This window comes from Zonotrichia albicollis, chromosome 5 (genome assembly GCF_047830755.1).
Source record: "Zonotrichia albicollis isolate bZonAlb1 chromosome 5, bZonAlb1.hap1, whole genome shotgun sequence".
Classification (NCBI taxonomy): Eukaryota; Metazoa; Chordata; class Aves; order Passeriformes; family Passerellidae; genus Zonotrichia; species Zonotrichia albicollis.
Genome location: NC_133823.1, coordinates 62,863,981 through 62,881,687, shown reverse-complemented (window position 1 = coordinate 62,881,687; position 17,707 = coordinate 62,863,981). Strand labels below are relative to the sequence as shown.

Sequence of the window (17,707 nt, the reverse complement as noted above, 5' to 3'; positions counted from 1 at the left end):
AGAATTGTATAGGCTGGAAAAGACCTTTAAGAGCATTGAGTCCAACCATAAATCCAGCACTGCCAAGTCCACCATTTAATCATGTTCCTCAGGGCCACATCTACATGTCTCATAAATATCTCCAGGGATGGTACCACCCTCTTCCCTGGGCAGCCTGCCCCAGTGCTTGATAGCTCCTCATGTGAAGCATCTTTTTAATGATATCCAATCTAAACCTCTCCTGGTGCAACCTGGGGCCACTTTCTCTTGTCCTCTCACTTGCCACCTCTTGGGAGAAGAGACCAACCTGCACTTCTCAACATCACCTTTCAGTTAATTGTAGAGAGTGACAGGGTCTGAGTGAGCCTCCTTTCTGCAGGATGAACACTGCCAGCTCCCCCAGCCATTCCTTGTTTGACTCGTGCTGCAGACCCTATCTCTGCTGCCATTCTTTGGATGAGAAATGCCAAAGGTTAGTAGTTAGAAAAACCATGATTTACAACACTTACCTGAGGGTGAGGGTCAACTGCTGCTCCTTTGACTTTACCAGATCACCCACTCTAAAAGTTGCACAGCCCAGGAAGCTTCGCTACAAATCAAAGCAGAAAGAAAAGATAACATATTCATTCATTTTTGTTACTTCTTTTGCTCTCACACTTGAAAATCTTTCTTTGCTACCAAGAAAAATATTGCATTTCAATATAACAGTTTGATACTTAATCCTCTAGAATTTTTTTGTGCAGCATGATTATCAGTAAACTGTTAAAAACTTTGGTTTTATGGGCAGGAACCTTTCTCTTTTCCATTAAGAACAGTCTAACAACCTGACAAAATAACAGGTTGTAAGATGTACAGCCACAGAAAGATTTTCATTCAGTACCAGTATTTGCATTTTGCATCTATTCCTTCCTATTTTTCTGATTTCCGGATTACAAGAAGTGCTAAGTTTTCAGTGTTTTACCAAAGTTGTTCTTGTTATGGTTTTTCATCAAGCCATTGGCACTACCATCCATGTATTCAAAATATGAATGTATATGCCAGGAAGGCATTCTTAAATTGAGTTCAGCACAAGTTTATTAATAGAAATGTTTAATTTTTCTAGTTTTTGGCAATGTTTTAAGTAGTGTTTTCCTCCATTTCCATTGTAAGGTGAACTTACTCACTGCATTAAAATTGCAGAGAAATGTGGTAACGTAACTAGAATGCCAAAAGTTAAATTAGGCTACACCACTGTATCTTTTTCTTCTATAAAAATCACTCTTCACACATAAAAAAGTACAAAGAGGAAAAGGGGTTAAATCTTCTTTTGCACTTTGGCTATTTTTTAACCTCTGCTCATATCCTGCTGAGATCCCATTTTGTCAATTTGGCCAGCAGTAGTATTCTTGCCTTGGGAACAATGGGCAAGAAACTAACAGCCATCTTCTACCAATTTATCTTTCAAATGTACAACACAACACAACATCACTTGCTTTAAATAAATTGTAAGATCACTACATTATGTTTAATTTTTAGCAATAAAACAATAAGAAGGGCACAAAGTTTGGTTTTTCTTATATAACACTAAGTTTACTGTCGGAATGGCAAATTAGAATTCCAGGCTAAATTATATACATTCTTGGCTATACAAATGAAAGAAGAATCAAGTTGCTCTGAGTCAACAGAGGCTGCCAACAGAGAGCAATGTTCTCTTCAAGGAAAACAGAAAAGAATTTGTCACTGCTGAGAAGAGTTACTTCTCTGGTAAAAAAAAAACCCTTCAGCCTACTTTCTTTCAGGAAAGCCAGCCGGATGTTGTGTGCTTGAATGCAAACAATAAAGCTCTACTCTAAGATAAGTTTTCTTCCATATACAACCAACAAAAACCAACTCTGAAATTGGGCAAGCACCCACAGTGCAGTTAGTAAACTGCAAACTGCATGTCTGCAGTTTAATAAACTGAGTCATGAGGTATGGCTTGTTCCCATCAATGGCACAGCCTTAGATTTCCTAAGCAGCATGTAAGCAGCAAAGGAAAACGGACACAAGTTGAGAGTCTAGGGAAGGCTGGAAAAACATTGGATTTGGGAAGCGATGAACAGGAAGAAAGGAAGAAAAATAATACAGCCACACAAACAAAGAGCACAGTTAGTTTTCAATGCCAAAATTAAAGGCACTTCTACAAAAAAAGACATCCAGGTGAAACACATGGTGATGCACAGCCTTGCTGGAGCGAACACACAAGTGGTTCTGTCTTCCTTTAGATGAGTCAGTGTGAGAGTGTTTCTGCACTAAAACTCTGTGGTCACACACACTTAGCCCAGATTATTTATCTTCTTCCACGAGCATATCCTTCTCTATACTGTAAGAACGCATTCCACAGCACTGTCTCTCCACAGCAGCCTTTATTCTGGCATTTCATGACATTTGAGTGTTTTTGAAACCTGGCTGCTTGGAAAGGGGAAGAGGGGTATTTGGAATGAAACTGATATAAGGTTTGGTCACCTGGGGCTTCTTTCTGCAGCAAAAGAGAACCATAAATATATTTAAGAATCCTAAGTCAGAATCCTCAAGTGACCAGGGCCAAGAGACAACTGCTCTCTCATAAAGCCAAAGAACTTTGGTCATTGTACTGACTAAACATGTCTGAGCATCAGATCTACTTCTCCTGTGTCATGAAATTAAAGATGAATGATTTTATTGGCTTAAAATGTTCTACTTAGTTCTCTGTTTCATATTCATATGCTTATTTAGAAAAAAAAAAATTCTTTGCTTGACAACACAGAGCTATGTGCAAAATCAAATAAAATTTCAAATGATCCCATGACCCAAATTAAGAGAGTTATGCTAATGTTCAAGGGGTCTAATATCAAACTGGAGAATACTTTTTCTATACTGATTCAGATACCAATAGTCCACCCTGGGGCCTGAACTGGCAGTCTACAAACCAATTTAACTTTGCCCACATGACTTGGAAAGGCTTGAAAAGTGGGCTTTAAAACAAAATTTGGGCTGTAATGCTAATTGCAGAGTAATGCTCCTTTGGAATTTTGCTAGTGTTCCAGACACAAATCTTAAGATACTCGCCTTGAGTAGTTTGATGAATAATCTCAACTAGCCAAAGAGAAAAGTCTCTATAATAGCTATATGGAAAGCTAAAACACATTGATTATTTCACTAAGATTGAACTTGCTGCCAAGCTACAAGTTTTTCAAACGCTAGGTGAAGTCTTGAAAACCATGCCAAGGAAGCCCTTGTAAGGCAGAAAAGTCAAACCCTTAGGCTAAAAAATTGAAATCTCCAGGTGTTTTCCATATTTGCAGACAGATCTGACACCTGCACCAGGTGGGCTTTGTTCTTTGACTCAGCTCGAGCAGGACCAACCTTTCCTACTCCCACCAGGAGCCCATATTATCCATGAGGTTTTAGCCCTCTCAGAAAATTACTTCCCATCCAGACTGCTTGCATGATATTAGCAAGGACTTTACAGGGTTGTGCTCGTCTCAGGATAGCTTCAGTTGAAAGAGATTTTCAAAAATATATGAATGGGATTACATCAATCCTGCCTTGATTATTTTATTCATTCCACCAAAAACTTTCGCTATTAAAAAAGCTTTTCAGCTCCTGTTGAGCACTGAGTGTTTGTGCCTGCCAATGAGATGAAAAAAAAAAATCAATTACTGAAAATTATTGCTTACCCCAACATCTGCTCTTGGTTCCTTGTGATCAGGTAGGACACTGGTGCGGACCTGAGAGAAGGGAGGGGGAAAAAAAGGCAAGAAATAATCAAACTCCTTTTGTAAATCTCTCTGCAAAAGACTCATTTTTTTTCCATGCCCTCAAAAGCCACCCTCAATTCTTCTATTCTAGCTGCAATTTAGTGCACAAAAAGAAACACTCCTTTAATGTAAAGAAAGATTATTTAATTGTCTGTTTGTTATTCTAAATACATGCTGTTATAAAGCACCAATATAAAGGCTACCACAAAGACTTGACAAAGCAGAACCAGAGCTTTTCTCAGCCAGCTCTTATCCCTTGATTTCCTACAGGGAGAACTTTGCTTTTTCCCAAAAGCCTGGAGATAGTAAAAAAAACGCTATAATTAATTTATTAAGGGACAGCATACTTTAGAAATCTGTGGGAATCCTCATATGGATGCAATTTTACATTTCAATTTTCCACACTAATACATTAGCAACTCCAAAGCATTTGGAAATCTACAGAAAGCTAGTATAAAATGTTCAATCATGATACTTTTATCTAAAATTAACCTTTAGATGCTTCAAGCCTTGAATGAAAATGAAATTACTGGCATTTTCTTGTTGGTGATACCCATCTTTCCCTTTTGAAGCTGAGGAAATAACTTAGAGCAATCTGTTTCTTAAAAGAAAGATAGAGTATCAACACCAAACCAAAAATGCTGTGTCATTTTAAGATGCTAAAAAGCTATTATATGCGACAGCCTCAAAGAAGTGACATCTGGCCCAACAACTGAGGTATTTATATTTTCTAATTATTATTATGGCTATTTATTCAAGAAAAATAAACTAATAATGTCAGAATTAACACTCTTTTTCATAATTTACTTATGTATTTGTAACCCAACAGCAGTTCATATTCTTAACAGTGTACGTGTTTTTATATGATACTACGTTGTATTTCACAGCAAGAGAAAGCTAAAGTTTCTTTTACACATACTGAAATCAAGGAAATTCACCATTAATTTAGAATCAAAGAATATTAATTCCTTCTTTTGCTGGATAAAATATCAATTCAGGAGAACACATTTCAGCTTTTCTGACCCAACACAGGAGCAGAAAGGGATGTCAACACCTGACTATCCTAGAGTCTTCCATATAATAAAAGCATATTCCTGAATTTCAAATGGATTTAAAATACAGAAAAAACTTCTGCTGCATTTTGCAATACTTTTTGGTTCAGCTATGTTTATTTGTTTTCATTTGGTTTTAACCCCTTTAAATTAGACTACATTAGACTGTACCTCTCTTCTTCCCAAAGTATATTTTGTTTGAAATTAAATCTAATGCCTTGATCCAAGTGTGTGCAAATATATGCAATTTCAGAAGCAGTTTTACTATTTGACATTTATCAAAAGAGAAGCCACATATGTGTATGTAAATACATACATGGGTGGTACAGTCTGAACACTATCAGGTTGTCTATTGGTTGAGTTACTGAACAAACTCTCTGAATGCTGCAGTTACTGGGGTATCATTATGGGATGTTCACACTGGCCTCATTATAAACATCAGGTCAGCTCATAAAAACTTATAAAACATAAGAAACAAGTCAGTTCTAGTCCCAGTCCACAAAATGGAAGAGAAAAAATGGGAGATAAATACAGAGGATTTGAAAGGTCAAATATCCTCCCAGTGGATTTCTTGATTAAACAAACTGCCACACTTTTTAAAACCGCCTCATAAATCAACTTTTCCCCTCTGGCCCCATCCAGAACAACTATAAAATCTAAATGCAAACAGAAAGTCAGATTTTATTCCCAAACATCCACTACTCTGTTAGAATTTCAGTTTTCTCATTACTCTCTCTAGGTTTTCCTGTACAAAATGCAAACCTCTGAGTGGGGAGCTCATTCACAACCAGGGTAAGACCATGCTTGCAGGGAATAGCACCACTACTGCTTTACCTCCCCAGACACAAAGAGATCACAAAGGCACACAAGAAACACAGCTTGTGACCTGGACTAAATGCAGCAAAGGTTTTGGCATTTATCCATTCCTGTAATTTTGTTTGTAGAACGACACAGTTACCTTTTTACACCACAATGGAGGCCTGTGAACCTACTGGGAAAAGGGCAGTGTGATGAAGGTTCGTGCAAGTGAAAGATGCAGAAGAGTAGAGAAGGATCTTAGGTGGGAAGAGATGATGGAGTGGCTTTAGCTGGACTCTTCTTGTCATAGCCATGGACAGAACCATGTTTTCTGTGACACAGAGACTGCATCCAGGGGGAGGCAATGGCTGAGAGCCAAGAGGGTTCAGTGTCGGTACCCTGCCTTTAATTAAAGCCTTTACATTTCAGTTCACAATCAAAGGCCATGTTCAGAATGCACTCAAATTCCATAAACAAATAATGCTAGATCCTTCTCTTGTTCATTGTGGATTTATTCCATCAAATCAGCAGAGGCTTCCAGTGACTTCCAGTACTTGCTGCTGGGAAAAGAGCACTAAACTCTGCTAACACAGCCAAGCAGCTGCACAGGCAGCCAGCCCCATCCTCACCACCACTGCCTGCCGGCCAGCACCAACACCCATCAGAGTCCAGGAGTTACGACTCCTTGGAATTTCTCAGTCAAACAAATTGCAGCTTCATGTGCTTGTGCTGGGTGAGCCCAAAACGCCAAAATTGTTATGGGATTCTGCCACAAAATCAATCAGTTTTTCCAACAGTCCATATAAAACAAAAGAGAAAATATTTTCAAAATGGACATGCATGTGGTTTTGCGGGATTTTACAGTTCCAATGGAAAACCTGATAGGCAGAGAAACTAATAAATGTTGAAACTTCATTAAAGATGAAAACTAATAAAGGGAATATAAGCTATATCAAATTACTGCAACATTTTATAATAATGGCATGATTTTTATTATATATTAACTAGTTTAAACTTACAAAATATTTTTATATATATATATGCACCTGTGTGTGTATATATATATATATTTCCTACTACAGATAGTAGGGAACATATGTATGCCCCTATTACTTGCTGTATAGCAACTGACAGTTTCACCTGTTTACTTATCTGAAAAGGTCAAACAGAAGGACAGGACTATGTGCATCCTTTCCATAGGCAGCATTTGAATGTGACTCTTTTGCAGAGCATGGAGTCAAGACCATTCACTGGGCAGCACTGACACTGTGTGCTACCTCTAGGCACACTCCTCAAGATGTAATGTGAGGTTAACAGAAAATACATATTTCTCAGTCCCTAGGAATCTTCATAAACTGCTTTTCTTTCAGATATCTCTACAGCTCAGGATCTTTCTCTGTGCAGGCTGCATCTTTGTGTGCTTTCTAGAGAACACAAGGCACAAGAGAAGAATCACGACATCCCCCAAGCAAAGACTGAGTTTAACATAAATCTAAATAATTTTAATATGTTTTTAGTGTATGCAATGAAAAAAGGAAGGAAGGAAGGAAGAGTTTATTTACCTTTTTAACACAGCACACAGCATGAGACTGGATTCAATTTTTTTAACCAATTTGAAACAGCATTTTTTCTGCAGAGAAAGCTTTGTCATGTAAGGTTATGCAACAGATTAAAAGTGACAAAGTAAAACGTGTGTAACTGTGACAGGGACACTCAGGCACCCCAGTGCCCCACAGTGATGAGACCTGACTGGCACGGACCCACTGGGGTTTTTTTAAGCAGTTTAATTTTTGCAATCAATGACCACTGGCAGCAAGCTAATGACCACAGGCTTTTTCTGCCATCTTTCAGGCTTTTTTGAACAAAGCCCAATGATGCAAAGTAGCCTGTTGGGAATTTAGCTGCTAGAAAATGGAAAAGTACAAAACCATGGCTAATTCCAAGTCCGGCACCTGCAAGATAACAGTGTCCTTGGGCCTAGCTGCGGTAGGATAACAAACAGTGAAAGAGGCATGAGAAAAGAGACATGTAACCCCCCTAAGGAATGAGGAAAAGTTGATGGTATAGTTTAACCAATAGATTGCTTAGCTTACAGAATATTCATAAGCTTATTACTTGCTGTATAAGTGTCTGATGCTCTCTTCAATAAATGGAATTTGCTTATCACTCATATTGAGTGTCTGAGTCTCCCCTCACCGACAAATGGCTCGGCCCCGACAAAGGCCCACATTTTTTCTCTGTGACAAATGGCGCCCGAACAGCGACCTTATGGACCCCTGCGAGCCACGGTCGGTGCAGTATTTGGGTGTCAGTCCCGACGCAGCCCGGGAGGCACAAAAAGCGGCCCTGCCTTAGGCGACCCTATATAGGAGACCTGGAGAAAGGCGAAAGAGTGGGCGAAAGAGTGAGCTTCGGTGCCCTGGCGACCTCAACAAGAGAGTCCAGCTGACTGAATGCCGTCGAAATCCTGGAAAGGCTTGGAAAGGCTGCAGCGCGCTAAGTGAATGACAAGTTAAAAGGTAATACAGGGACAAACGGCATATAATCCTTTTAAATGCTTTTTAGAAAAGCGGGGACTATAGACTGTTGACTTGGGAAGAGAATTCCCGAGATTGCTGCATATAGACTTGCAAAAACGTGCGTTGTGGGGCTGCAAGTATACGCATAATAAATCAGCAACCCTGCTGCAATGGTGGCAGCAGCCGTGGCTCGGGACGCCTGCAGGGCTGTGCCACTCCAATCTCGGCATGGGCGCAGCGGTGGGAGCGACGGCGGCCACGGGGGTAACCGAGCAGCCACGGGGGGAGCGACCCACGCAGCCACGGGTGCAGCGGTGTCTGCAGTGCACGCAGCAGAGAGCCCAACGCTGGGGGGGTGCCCCCTCCGACACAAGCGCCGCGGGACCGGAGCCCTTTTTCCAGCGGAGCTCTTCTCCCTCTGACCCGCAGCGGGCAAGGGCTTCAGTGTGAGACCTTAACAGCCGTAATAATTGTAACTCTTGTCAACAAAAGGAAAAGATTCCTGCTGCAATTAAGAGACCAGTGATGGTAAACAAACGACACCAAAGACTATTGCGCCAGCGTTTATCACCTAAGTTAGAAGAACCCTTTTGTTTTTCTTAGAAGAGACTGTGAAAGAGAAATCAGCGCAGTGAATGCGGGAGTCAAATTTCGGCCGATTTGACTCACAAGTATTCGTTGTGCTGTCTTGGGGTCACCGGTATTGACATAGACTCTAAATACTAGAAGCACAGTCTTTAATCGGTAGAACATCAAATTCTGAAATTATGTTTTGAAAAATTTGAAAATGTTAAATTTGTGTTAAGGTAGTTGTATAAGTAAGATGTAATGAGTATGTTTTTGTGTTTTTTAAGCCTTGTTTAAATGTGGTAAAGATAAAAGCAAACACTGAATTCAAAAGAATTTCTTTTACAGCTATACCTTAAACAACTACTTATGTTTAAGTACATTAAGTGCATTAAGTATAAAAATGCTGCAGCAAACACGTAAAGAAAAAAAAAATTGTTTTAGCTTAGTGTTTTAGAATCGGGCCTGTAAGTTATATTAAATGTTATGTTTTATTTCTGTAGTAAGTTTTATTTGTTGCTGGGTAGCTTGAGTTAAATTATCTATTAAGTGCTGTTAAATGTTGAATGCTGTTAAGGTTTTAATTTTGTTAAGTTTAGTGTTTTAGGTTTAAAATATTTGAAGTCTAGCCGCTGTTAAGTTTGAGTGGTGTTAGATAGATTTATGCTTTTACGATAGGCATTTATTTTATGACCTGTGTGCAAAGTAACACACCTGAGTTTTGGTTAAGCTTTATAGTACATAGAATTCTTTTTTATATCTGTTGTATAGCATATCTTATAATTAGTGATAGCCTTTTTGGTTTGTTTTCTTGGCTTGAATCTTTTGTAAGAGAGAAACCTTGCTAGATGAAAATACTGTTTAGTTGTTAGAATTGCCTATTTTTAAGTTGCAAAGAGTGTGACACACTTAGCCCATAGAACTTTTCTTTTTTTTAAAAAATAAAAACAGGGGAGATGTTGGGAATTTAGCTGCTAGAAAATGGAAAAGTACAAAACCATGGCTAATTCCAAGTCCGGCACCTGCAAGATAACAGTGTCCTTGGGCCTAGCTGTGGTAGGATAACAAACAGTGAAAGAGGCATGAGAAAAGAGACATGTAACCCCCCTAAGGAATGAGGAAGAGTTGATGGTATAGTTTAACCAATAGATTGCTTAGCTTACAGAATATTCATAAGCTTATTACTTGCTGTATAAGTGTCTGATGCTCTCTTCAATAAACAGAATTTGCTTATCACTCATATTGAGTGTCTGAGTCTCCCCTCACCGACAAATGGCTCGGCCCTGACAAAGGCCCACATTTTATTTTCTCTGTAACAGTAGCCTTCTAAAGTCTTAATAGGTACTGAATATTCTAGGCATTTGGTCAGTTATAATTTTAATGAAATAGAAAAGAAAATCACATTTAAGTCTGCAGCTGTTACAATCAGCCAGTTAGCCTTGCCTCCTCCCCACAATAATTCCCAGGAATGATCCTGTTGAAGTCTGTTTTATACTGGGAACAATCTGCAAAATTTGAAGAGTAAAAATCCCCTTCAAGGTGCTTGTGGTGCCTCCTCTTCCCGACTTTCTTCCACTGTGAAATAAAATTCACAAAAGGCAAATTCTGGCTTCTGTCAGCAAGCTACAGATGGAGCATTCCTAAGCTCTTCTGGCTCTTCATTTACATGGACCAGCCAATGGGGACCTGTGTTCCCAGATCCAAACACCTCAGCCTAGTTACTGCAATGGCACTATTCAAAAAACCCTGAGACCAACTCCACAATGCAAACAAGGCAGCAGTTAATGGCAGCCAAAGAAATCCAGATGTTCTGACAAATTATATCCCAAAAATACTCACTCTAGAGTGATGAAGGAAATAGGAAACTTGAGAGGATGCAAGCCCAAGCTGGTAAAAAGCTCCTACAGTTGTCTGATGAACACCAGGTCAGCTCCACCTCGCTTCAGTGTATGGCAGACAACATGAATTAAAGCAAGTATTACTGGAGTGATCAGATGAGCTCAATGGCATAATAAAATTTCCAGAACATGATCAAAATTTCAGCAAAATTTAAAATTTGACTGTGAATATCTGACAAAATAAACTGAAATCCTATAATTTGATTTACTGAATAAACAGCTTTTTTTGAATATGCTAAAGTCTACGTTTCATAATTTGCATCTATTACCATAGAAGTTGCAGTAAGAAATCTTAGTATAAATTAAACATGATGCCATTTCCACTGATGAACCAGTTACAAGAAACAAGATTGATTTTATTCATTTTGTAGAGGTATATCCAAGTGTTCCAGTTCTTTACAAGATTGCAACATCTACTCAAGTGACAAAAGGTTATTGACATATTAAACACAGAAAAAAAGTCTTGCTGCCTTAAACAAGTCCAGACCCTTCAATACTCTACACAAAATACCCCTGTTTTCTGACTCATGGCAGAAGCTGAAATGAAGAATCCAGAATTTAACTTGTTGGAGCAGTCTATGAACCTCCAAAGTTCCCTAGAGGAGCTGGTATTATCCCTGTGCCAAGAAGACCCGAGTGCATTTCCAGCTGGGGGCCTTGAGTTCAATACTTTGAAAGAGTTATTTTTATGTGAGGTACCAAACTAACCAAATATAGAAGCAAACAATGGTTTTAAGATCACCCCCAAAAAACACTGAAGATTTTATCCCCCACACCATGTTTTATGGTAACTTTTTAACATAAATTTTTACATTCTAAAGTGAACATTTTCTAACTACACATTGAAATTATTTTAATTTCCTCTCCCTCTCTTCTGACTGGAAGGTCATTCAAAACACATGATTGCAATGATAGTTCAGAGTAGTTTCCTAATCTACAGCCCATCATTATTCATGGCAAGTTTATACTCCTTTGCTCTTCTGCCAACATGGTGTCTTAGATAAGTAATTCTTTTCTGTTCCTCATACTGGTCTCCTGATGAATTAATGAGAAAGGAATCATATGCCCTCTTGTACTTCATTTTGTTAGGATAATAAGCCAAGCTTTTTCAGTACACTATCATACCATAAGCTCTGCATTCCCCAAATCACATCATCTGCTCCAGTCCTATGTTACACTTTGAACAACTAATTTACCTGTGTTTTCATTCACACAATTTGTTTCTGACATATTAAGTCTTTGTTCACCCAAAAAACTTCATGTTACTAGAAAAGCACAGAGGCATGTACTGACAGTCTACTTTATTTCATCCTGTTTGCATTGTTCCAGCTGGCAAACACTTTTTTTTAGGAGAACTAAGGGAAATTTCTGCACACACCAAACTTTTCTCTAACACATAGAAGCTGAAGAACTCTCACACAAACATCCACAAAAGCAAAGAAAACTATATTTGCCAAGAAGGATTTTTCTTTTCTTCTTCTGACAGTTTGTGATAATGTTTAAAAAACAGCTGAGGCTGAGGTCTGGTGCTAGCATTACCTAATGGATAGGATTTCACTTCTCTTTTACAGAATTAGGGGTAAAATTGCTCATCAGATTTACTGTGGCAGAAAGCATATTTTAGACAGGTGAGAGGGAGTATGAAAATATTCGGGGCTTCCTACAAGCTCTGTTTTCTTTGCCTTCATAGACAGGATCTATTTATTCATAAAAGTCTGTTCTAGCAAGATTATAGCTGCACTTCCATAGTGCATGTCCCTCCCAGCCTGTGGAACTGCAGCATGAGAATTCATGAGAATTACTGCTCTGTCCAGGGCTCCCACATGCTCCATCCGCATTTCTAACAATCCACGCTTGAGGGGAGCAAGGAATTTTCTCTGAAGAGCCTCCAGAAGATGCTGGGAAAATAAATGTTGTCAGCGATCCAAATATAAACACTCCCAACTACCCAAATATAAACATTTCTAAAGCTATCTAAAAAGAAAAAATGTACAATTGTTTTTTTTTCATTTGAGAAAGCATTTTTTCTTGGATTAAAACAGTTAAACCTGTAGAGCAAGAATTAAATGCTTAAGTACACAAACATTAAAACCCATAACCTTCTGAACAGCTATCTTTAAATAGTTTTTGCTAGTGCTCTGCCTTTTGCTCCCTGTCTTCTGAGATGGGAAACTGAAAGGAGTTTTATTTATTTATTTATCAAATAAATTCACTGCTGGCTTTGGAAGAAGTTTCCAGACAAACGTGTCATCTGTCCCACAATCTAAATTAGTTTCTGCTTTAAAGGAAGGAGGAGGTATCACTGGAAACAAGTATCTCTGTGGGACTATTTTACTATCCAGCAACTTAAAAGAAACTTTGTACCTACAAGCGAAGGTAAAACTTCTCTCTCCTGTACCAGACGCAGGTTTGTGTGAAGAGAAGTTCATTTTTCCATCAGTGATACTGTACTCATGACTACATCCCCATTCAACACACATGATTTTGCTCTCAAAACCGTTTCACAGGAAGAACAGCTTTCCTCACCAGAGTATGCGTCATTGTGCTTAACTGCCACATAAAGATAAACCCTTTCCTACAGTGTCAATTTTACGTTTTTTTAAAGCACAACTGCAATCTGCAAGACATGGTAATCCTCTTCTACAAGCATGATCAAGCTCTTGCAGAGATGTTACTTAAAACCAGGTAAGTAATGAGCTCCCTACTTTCAGACTGATAAGCAGGCTCAGGAAAGTTCATAGTCACAGCCACCTGAGATAAGTAATTAAACTCTGATTCTTATGAAGCACAAGCTGTGAATAAAGACATTAGGTGTATGTTTTTAAGCAATCATTTTGCCTCTTTCAGAATTAATGCAGAAAGATGCTAAGGCTCAGAGAGCCAAATATATTTCAATATTTTCACTACTCAGAAAAAATAAAATTAGAGTTTTTTCAGAACCTGAAAAGTGGCCTTTTTTTGGGGAACTGTTTCAGTGATGCTTTTTCTGCAAATAAAAGGATCTATTAGGAACAATATTGTTGGCAAAGCTGCTTAGGTCTGAAATTTGACCGCCACACTTCTATTTCTAGAAATTACCTACAGATTCTTTCTTCCTTTTTATATTGCATCTTCTTATTTGGAAATTCAGCATGACATTGTTTTCTGGGAAAGACAGGATCTGTTATCAGACAAGCTGATGTAAGATGGAAACAGGCACTTTTTTCTTGGCCCAAGGTTCCTTCAGGAACTAAAGAAAGCTTGTGCTTCTGAAAATTTCTGTGTTTTCTCCATCATACCGCAAGAAGAGGGGTTGAAAAAAGCACATGCACATTTCCACAGCAAGGATTTTATGTAATCTAAATTAGATGACAGAGTTGATTTCTCTCTAGATAAAGTGAAAGGAACAGATACACTTTGCCATAGACAAATCTAAATTTACATAACTTCAAATGGGTCACTACAGATAATGCAACATCTTGTTGAGGAACTTCTGAAAAACAGTGAGAGAAATTCTATCTGCTTAATAAACCACATAGTCTGTGCTTCCAAAAATGTGTTGGTAGCCTCATGTATCATAAGGCCACAGGTCACAAGTTATAGGTATCATAATTCAGCCAAGTACAGAGCAGCTTCACTCCTTCCACATTGAGCAGAACCTCCTTCCCTGACAAAGGGAGTCATTATTTGTAAAAGAAAACCATTTTAACACATGATGAATGATATGAACAGTAACTTTACATGTGAAAATATGGTAACCTCCTCAGCTTGAGGACAGCTGGTGATATAGCATCCTCAATAGCACAGCATCCTATGTGCTGGCAGGATAATAGTAGTTCTAGAAAATTAATGTTTAAAGGCTTCCCCTTGCACAACTCAACTAAAAGGGAAAAAAGATATATGCAACAAGGAAGGGCTTATATGTGAAATAATGTTGTATTCACAGAACATCGTACAACTCATGCCATAAATTCTCTGTAAATTATTGCAGACCCACATTGCATCCAATATTACTATTATGGTGGAATCATAGAATCATCAGTGTTGGAAAAGCCCTCCAAAAGGAGTCCTCCAACTCAACCATCTTACAGATGGGTCCTTCAGACAAAAATCAAAAGCAAGACAAAACTCCATTAGATAAAAATGTATTCATTTTTTATCTAATTAATTCTAGGAAACATTTCAAGATATTAACTAATTTAGCATGAATGCCAAGGGTCACATGCCCAGTTTTCTAATAAAACCCATTCAATTTCCAATGTTAAAAAAGCCAGATCCAGCAGCTGAATTGCACAAGTTGATTCAGAATCAAACCCCAAAAATACAACCCAAAACCACAACCCAAAACACCTCCTACCCACAGATTTATGACTTTCATTTGTCATACCATAGATAAAGAGTCCAAGTCCTCATCTACAACAGCAACAGCCTCACTGAAAAATGACAAACAAAATATGAGGATGTAATGAGGTCAATGAACACTGGAGATGAGTAGAGCGTGTAACCTTAAAGGGAGACAGACAGTGTCTGTTTCACACACATCATTTGAAACACCCCATATAAAAGTTTATCACATCTTTCTGAAGACAGAAAAATCCCATTCTCACGTATATGCCCCAACTTAGTCATTATTTTGTACAGTACCAGCATCATCAGAATTATTTTGAAATTAATCCTGAGTCTTTTCTCCATCTTTAAAACTTCCATAAAGTTGGCCAAAATTAATTTTGTCACTTCTAGCTTATTTCACAAAGGAAAGAATAAAAAGGGTCAAAATGCTTTTCAATAGTTTGGCTAGCAAATCGAAAAAATATTTTTAAAATCTAAGAAGTTAATAATTTAACTTTAAAAAGAACCAAACACCAGCAAAATCACAATAAGTATTCCCATACACATCTCCTAGAATTTGCTACAATTTCCTCTATTTGCACATAAATATTAGCACCATTAAAAACCATCTTTAATCAGATGTACAAGAATGAAAATGAGCAGTTAAACCAAAGTATACCAATTGTTTATTTATGCACCTTCAATAGACATGGCCTAAATGAGAATAATTTCTTTCTGTTGCAGTCTGTGATTTCATTAAGTCGCTCTGCTCAGCTTTAAGCACTAAAGATCTTGAAATAATACCTAATTTAATACTGCCGCAAGAACCTTAACTCCAAAGCTGTCAGCACAGACCTCATCAGAGCGTCATTAATAAAATGCTCTTTATTGAAGTCTATCTTTTGGTTTTGAAAAGATCAGAATGGAATAAAACCCACATTAATGATCTTCAGTAATCACTCCCTGCAAAAACTAAAACATGCTTGGACTTGAAAGTACACATTCAAAAATAATAGCTGAGCATTCTTTTGAAAGGAAGGCCCAGGACTGATCTAAATTTCATGTGAGGCTTCAGCTCAAGATTATGTTAGGATTAACAAAGTGTGCATGACAGGTGTGATTTAAAGACTGCAGCTTAAAATTCTCCTCCTTCCACACAAATCTCATGGCACAGAAAGGCAGTGATTTCTGTACCACTCTCTACCACAAACCTTTGAGCAATCCACAATTGCAAATACCTTGAGAGGGACAGTTTCAGGGCATGTGAAGGTCCCCAAAAATCCCAAGAATTCTCAAGGTTGCTCTGAGTTAACAATACTTCCCTTTTCCCTTGTGTATGTAAGAATAAGCTAAGAGCCCTTGAATGAAACTCATGAAGAAAGTTTTGCAAACACAAGAGTGACAGCCTTTCAGACCTCTGCAGGAAGGTTGATTGTGTGAAATAGCAAGCTCAAAAGCTAGACATTTATGGAAGTTGTTTTCTGGTCAATATTCATCTCATAAAAGCCATCCATGTCTATGTAAAACTAAATACCTTTGTCCTGCAGAATGGAGGACCTAAGATGCTGGAGCCAGGACATCAATTCTCTGCTCCACCTGTCCTCCCATTTCTGTCATGGTAATTTTTGTTTCCCCTACCCCAATTTAATTCAACTGTTAATTTATTTTTCTACCGAGCATCTTTGTCCTTAGCACACAGCAATTCCTTCCATGCTGCCACAGTGAAACATGTCCTTCCTGAGGCAGCACTTGCCTTAATTCCTCACCATGACACAAGAAGACCAAGAATGGCATTTTCAGCCTCTGTCAGAGGGAAGTCAGACTGCACAACACTCAGCATCCAGACCCTTCTTTTCTCCAAAAGCCATGTGCCAACCCAGGTGTATTTTCTCCTGAGATATTTCTCTCCTGGAAGAGAGAATTACTTTTCCTGCCTAACACTGAGCTGAACACAGTGATCTACAAAGCCCTGCTGAGGAAAGCTGGTATTTAACACCTCAACCTGGACAGCACCAGTATGGATCACATGTCATAAGCATTTTTCCAGGATTTCTGGACTCCCATGATCAGAAACTTCTCTTTGCTGGTAGGCCAAACTTCTACTTTTTTCCATTCTTAACTACCAAGAATTTGATAATAAAGTTTGCTGCAGAAGTTTCCTTTTCATGTAAGTCATTATGACGTTTTACCACTGGCATATGAAACAAAAGTTAGTTACTCTTCTTTATTTTATAGACAAAAAAGGAAACTCATGCAAATAAATGCCTTCATTTAAAAAAATTACCATTCCCTCTTTTTAAGTTTTATTTGTGAACACAGCTGGTAGAAGCCTTGGGAAAAGGCACACAGCTGCTGAAGGACTACTTTTTGGTACTTGTCTCTTCCAGGTTCTTCCAAATGACAGAATCAATTTTATTTCTAACTTCAGTTTCTACTTAAAAATACCATATCAGTTATCCATAACATATATTCACAGAAACTTGGTTCTTCCAAAGACAACATTAAGAAGCAGCAGCTGGAAATGTCAGCATCATGAGAAGTATCATTAGTCTTATGGCCAAAAAATTCCTGTTGATTCTTCTGGTTTGCCGTGTATTGATGATCATTTTACAATCATGCACTTCACTTGCCTACACACAAGAGAGCTTCTGCCAGTACTATAGCTACCATAACCCCACAAATCCAAGTGAAGTCTGGAAGATTTTTTTTTCCTTGCTAAAAAGTGATCTTAAAAATGACAAAGAATTATTCATGGTTTAACCTTTTTGTTCATCTACTGTGTTGTGGATGCTAAAGATCTCTCAAGGGCAGAGCTACTATTCTTGTTT

At 38.2% G+C, this 17,707-nt stretch overlaps 1 protein-coding gene across 16 annotated transcripts in view; it reads right to left on the bottom strand.

The window, feature by feature from the left end:
• INPP4B (inositol polyphosphate-4-phosphatase type II B) overlaps positions 1-17,707 on the bottom strand; it is a 266,205-nt gene that overhangs the window by 132,325 nt on the left and 116,173 nt on the right. For 15 of the 16 annotated variants that reach the window (XR_012580530.1, XM_074541858.1, XM_074541860.1 and 12 more), the window contains 2 exons: positions 3,657-3,707; positions 489-568 (listed from right to left, as the gene is read on the bottom strand). Coding sequence is in view for 12 of the 16 variants with exons in the window: in XM_074541856.1 (XP_074397957.1) it covers positions 489-568; positions 3,657-3,707 (131 nt within the window). In the remaining 4 variants the exon portion in view is untranslated. Of the gene's footprint in view, positions 1-488; positions 569-3,656; positions 3,708-10,512; positions 10,532-17,707 lie in introns of those variants that run through there. The other variant, XM_074541861.1, reaches the window with a different exon arrangement.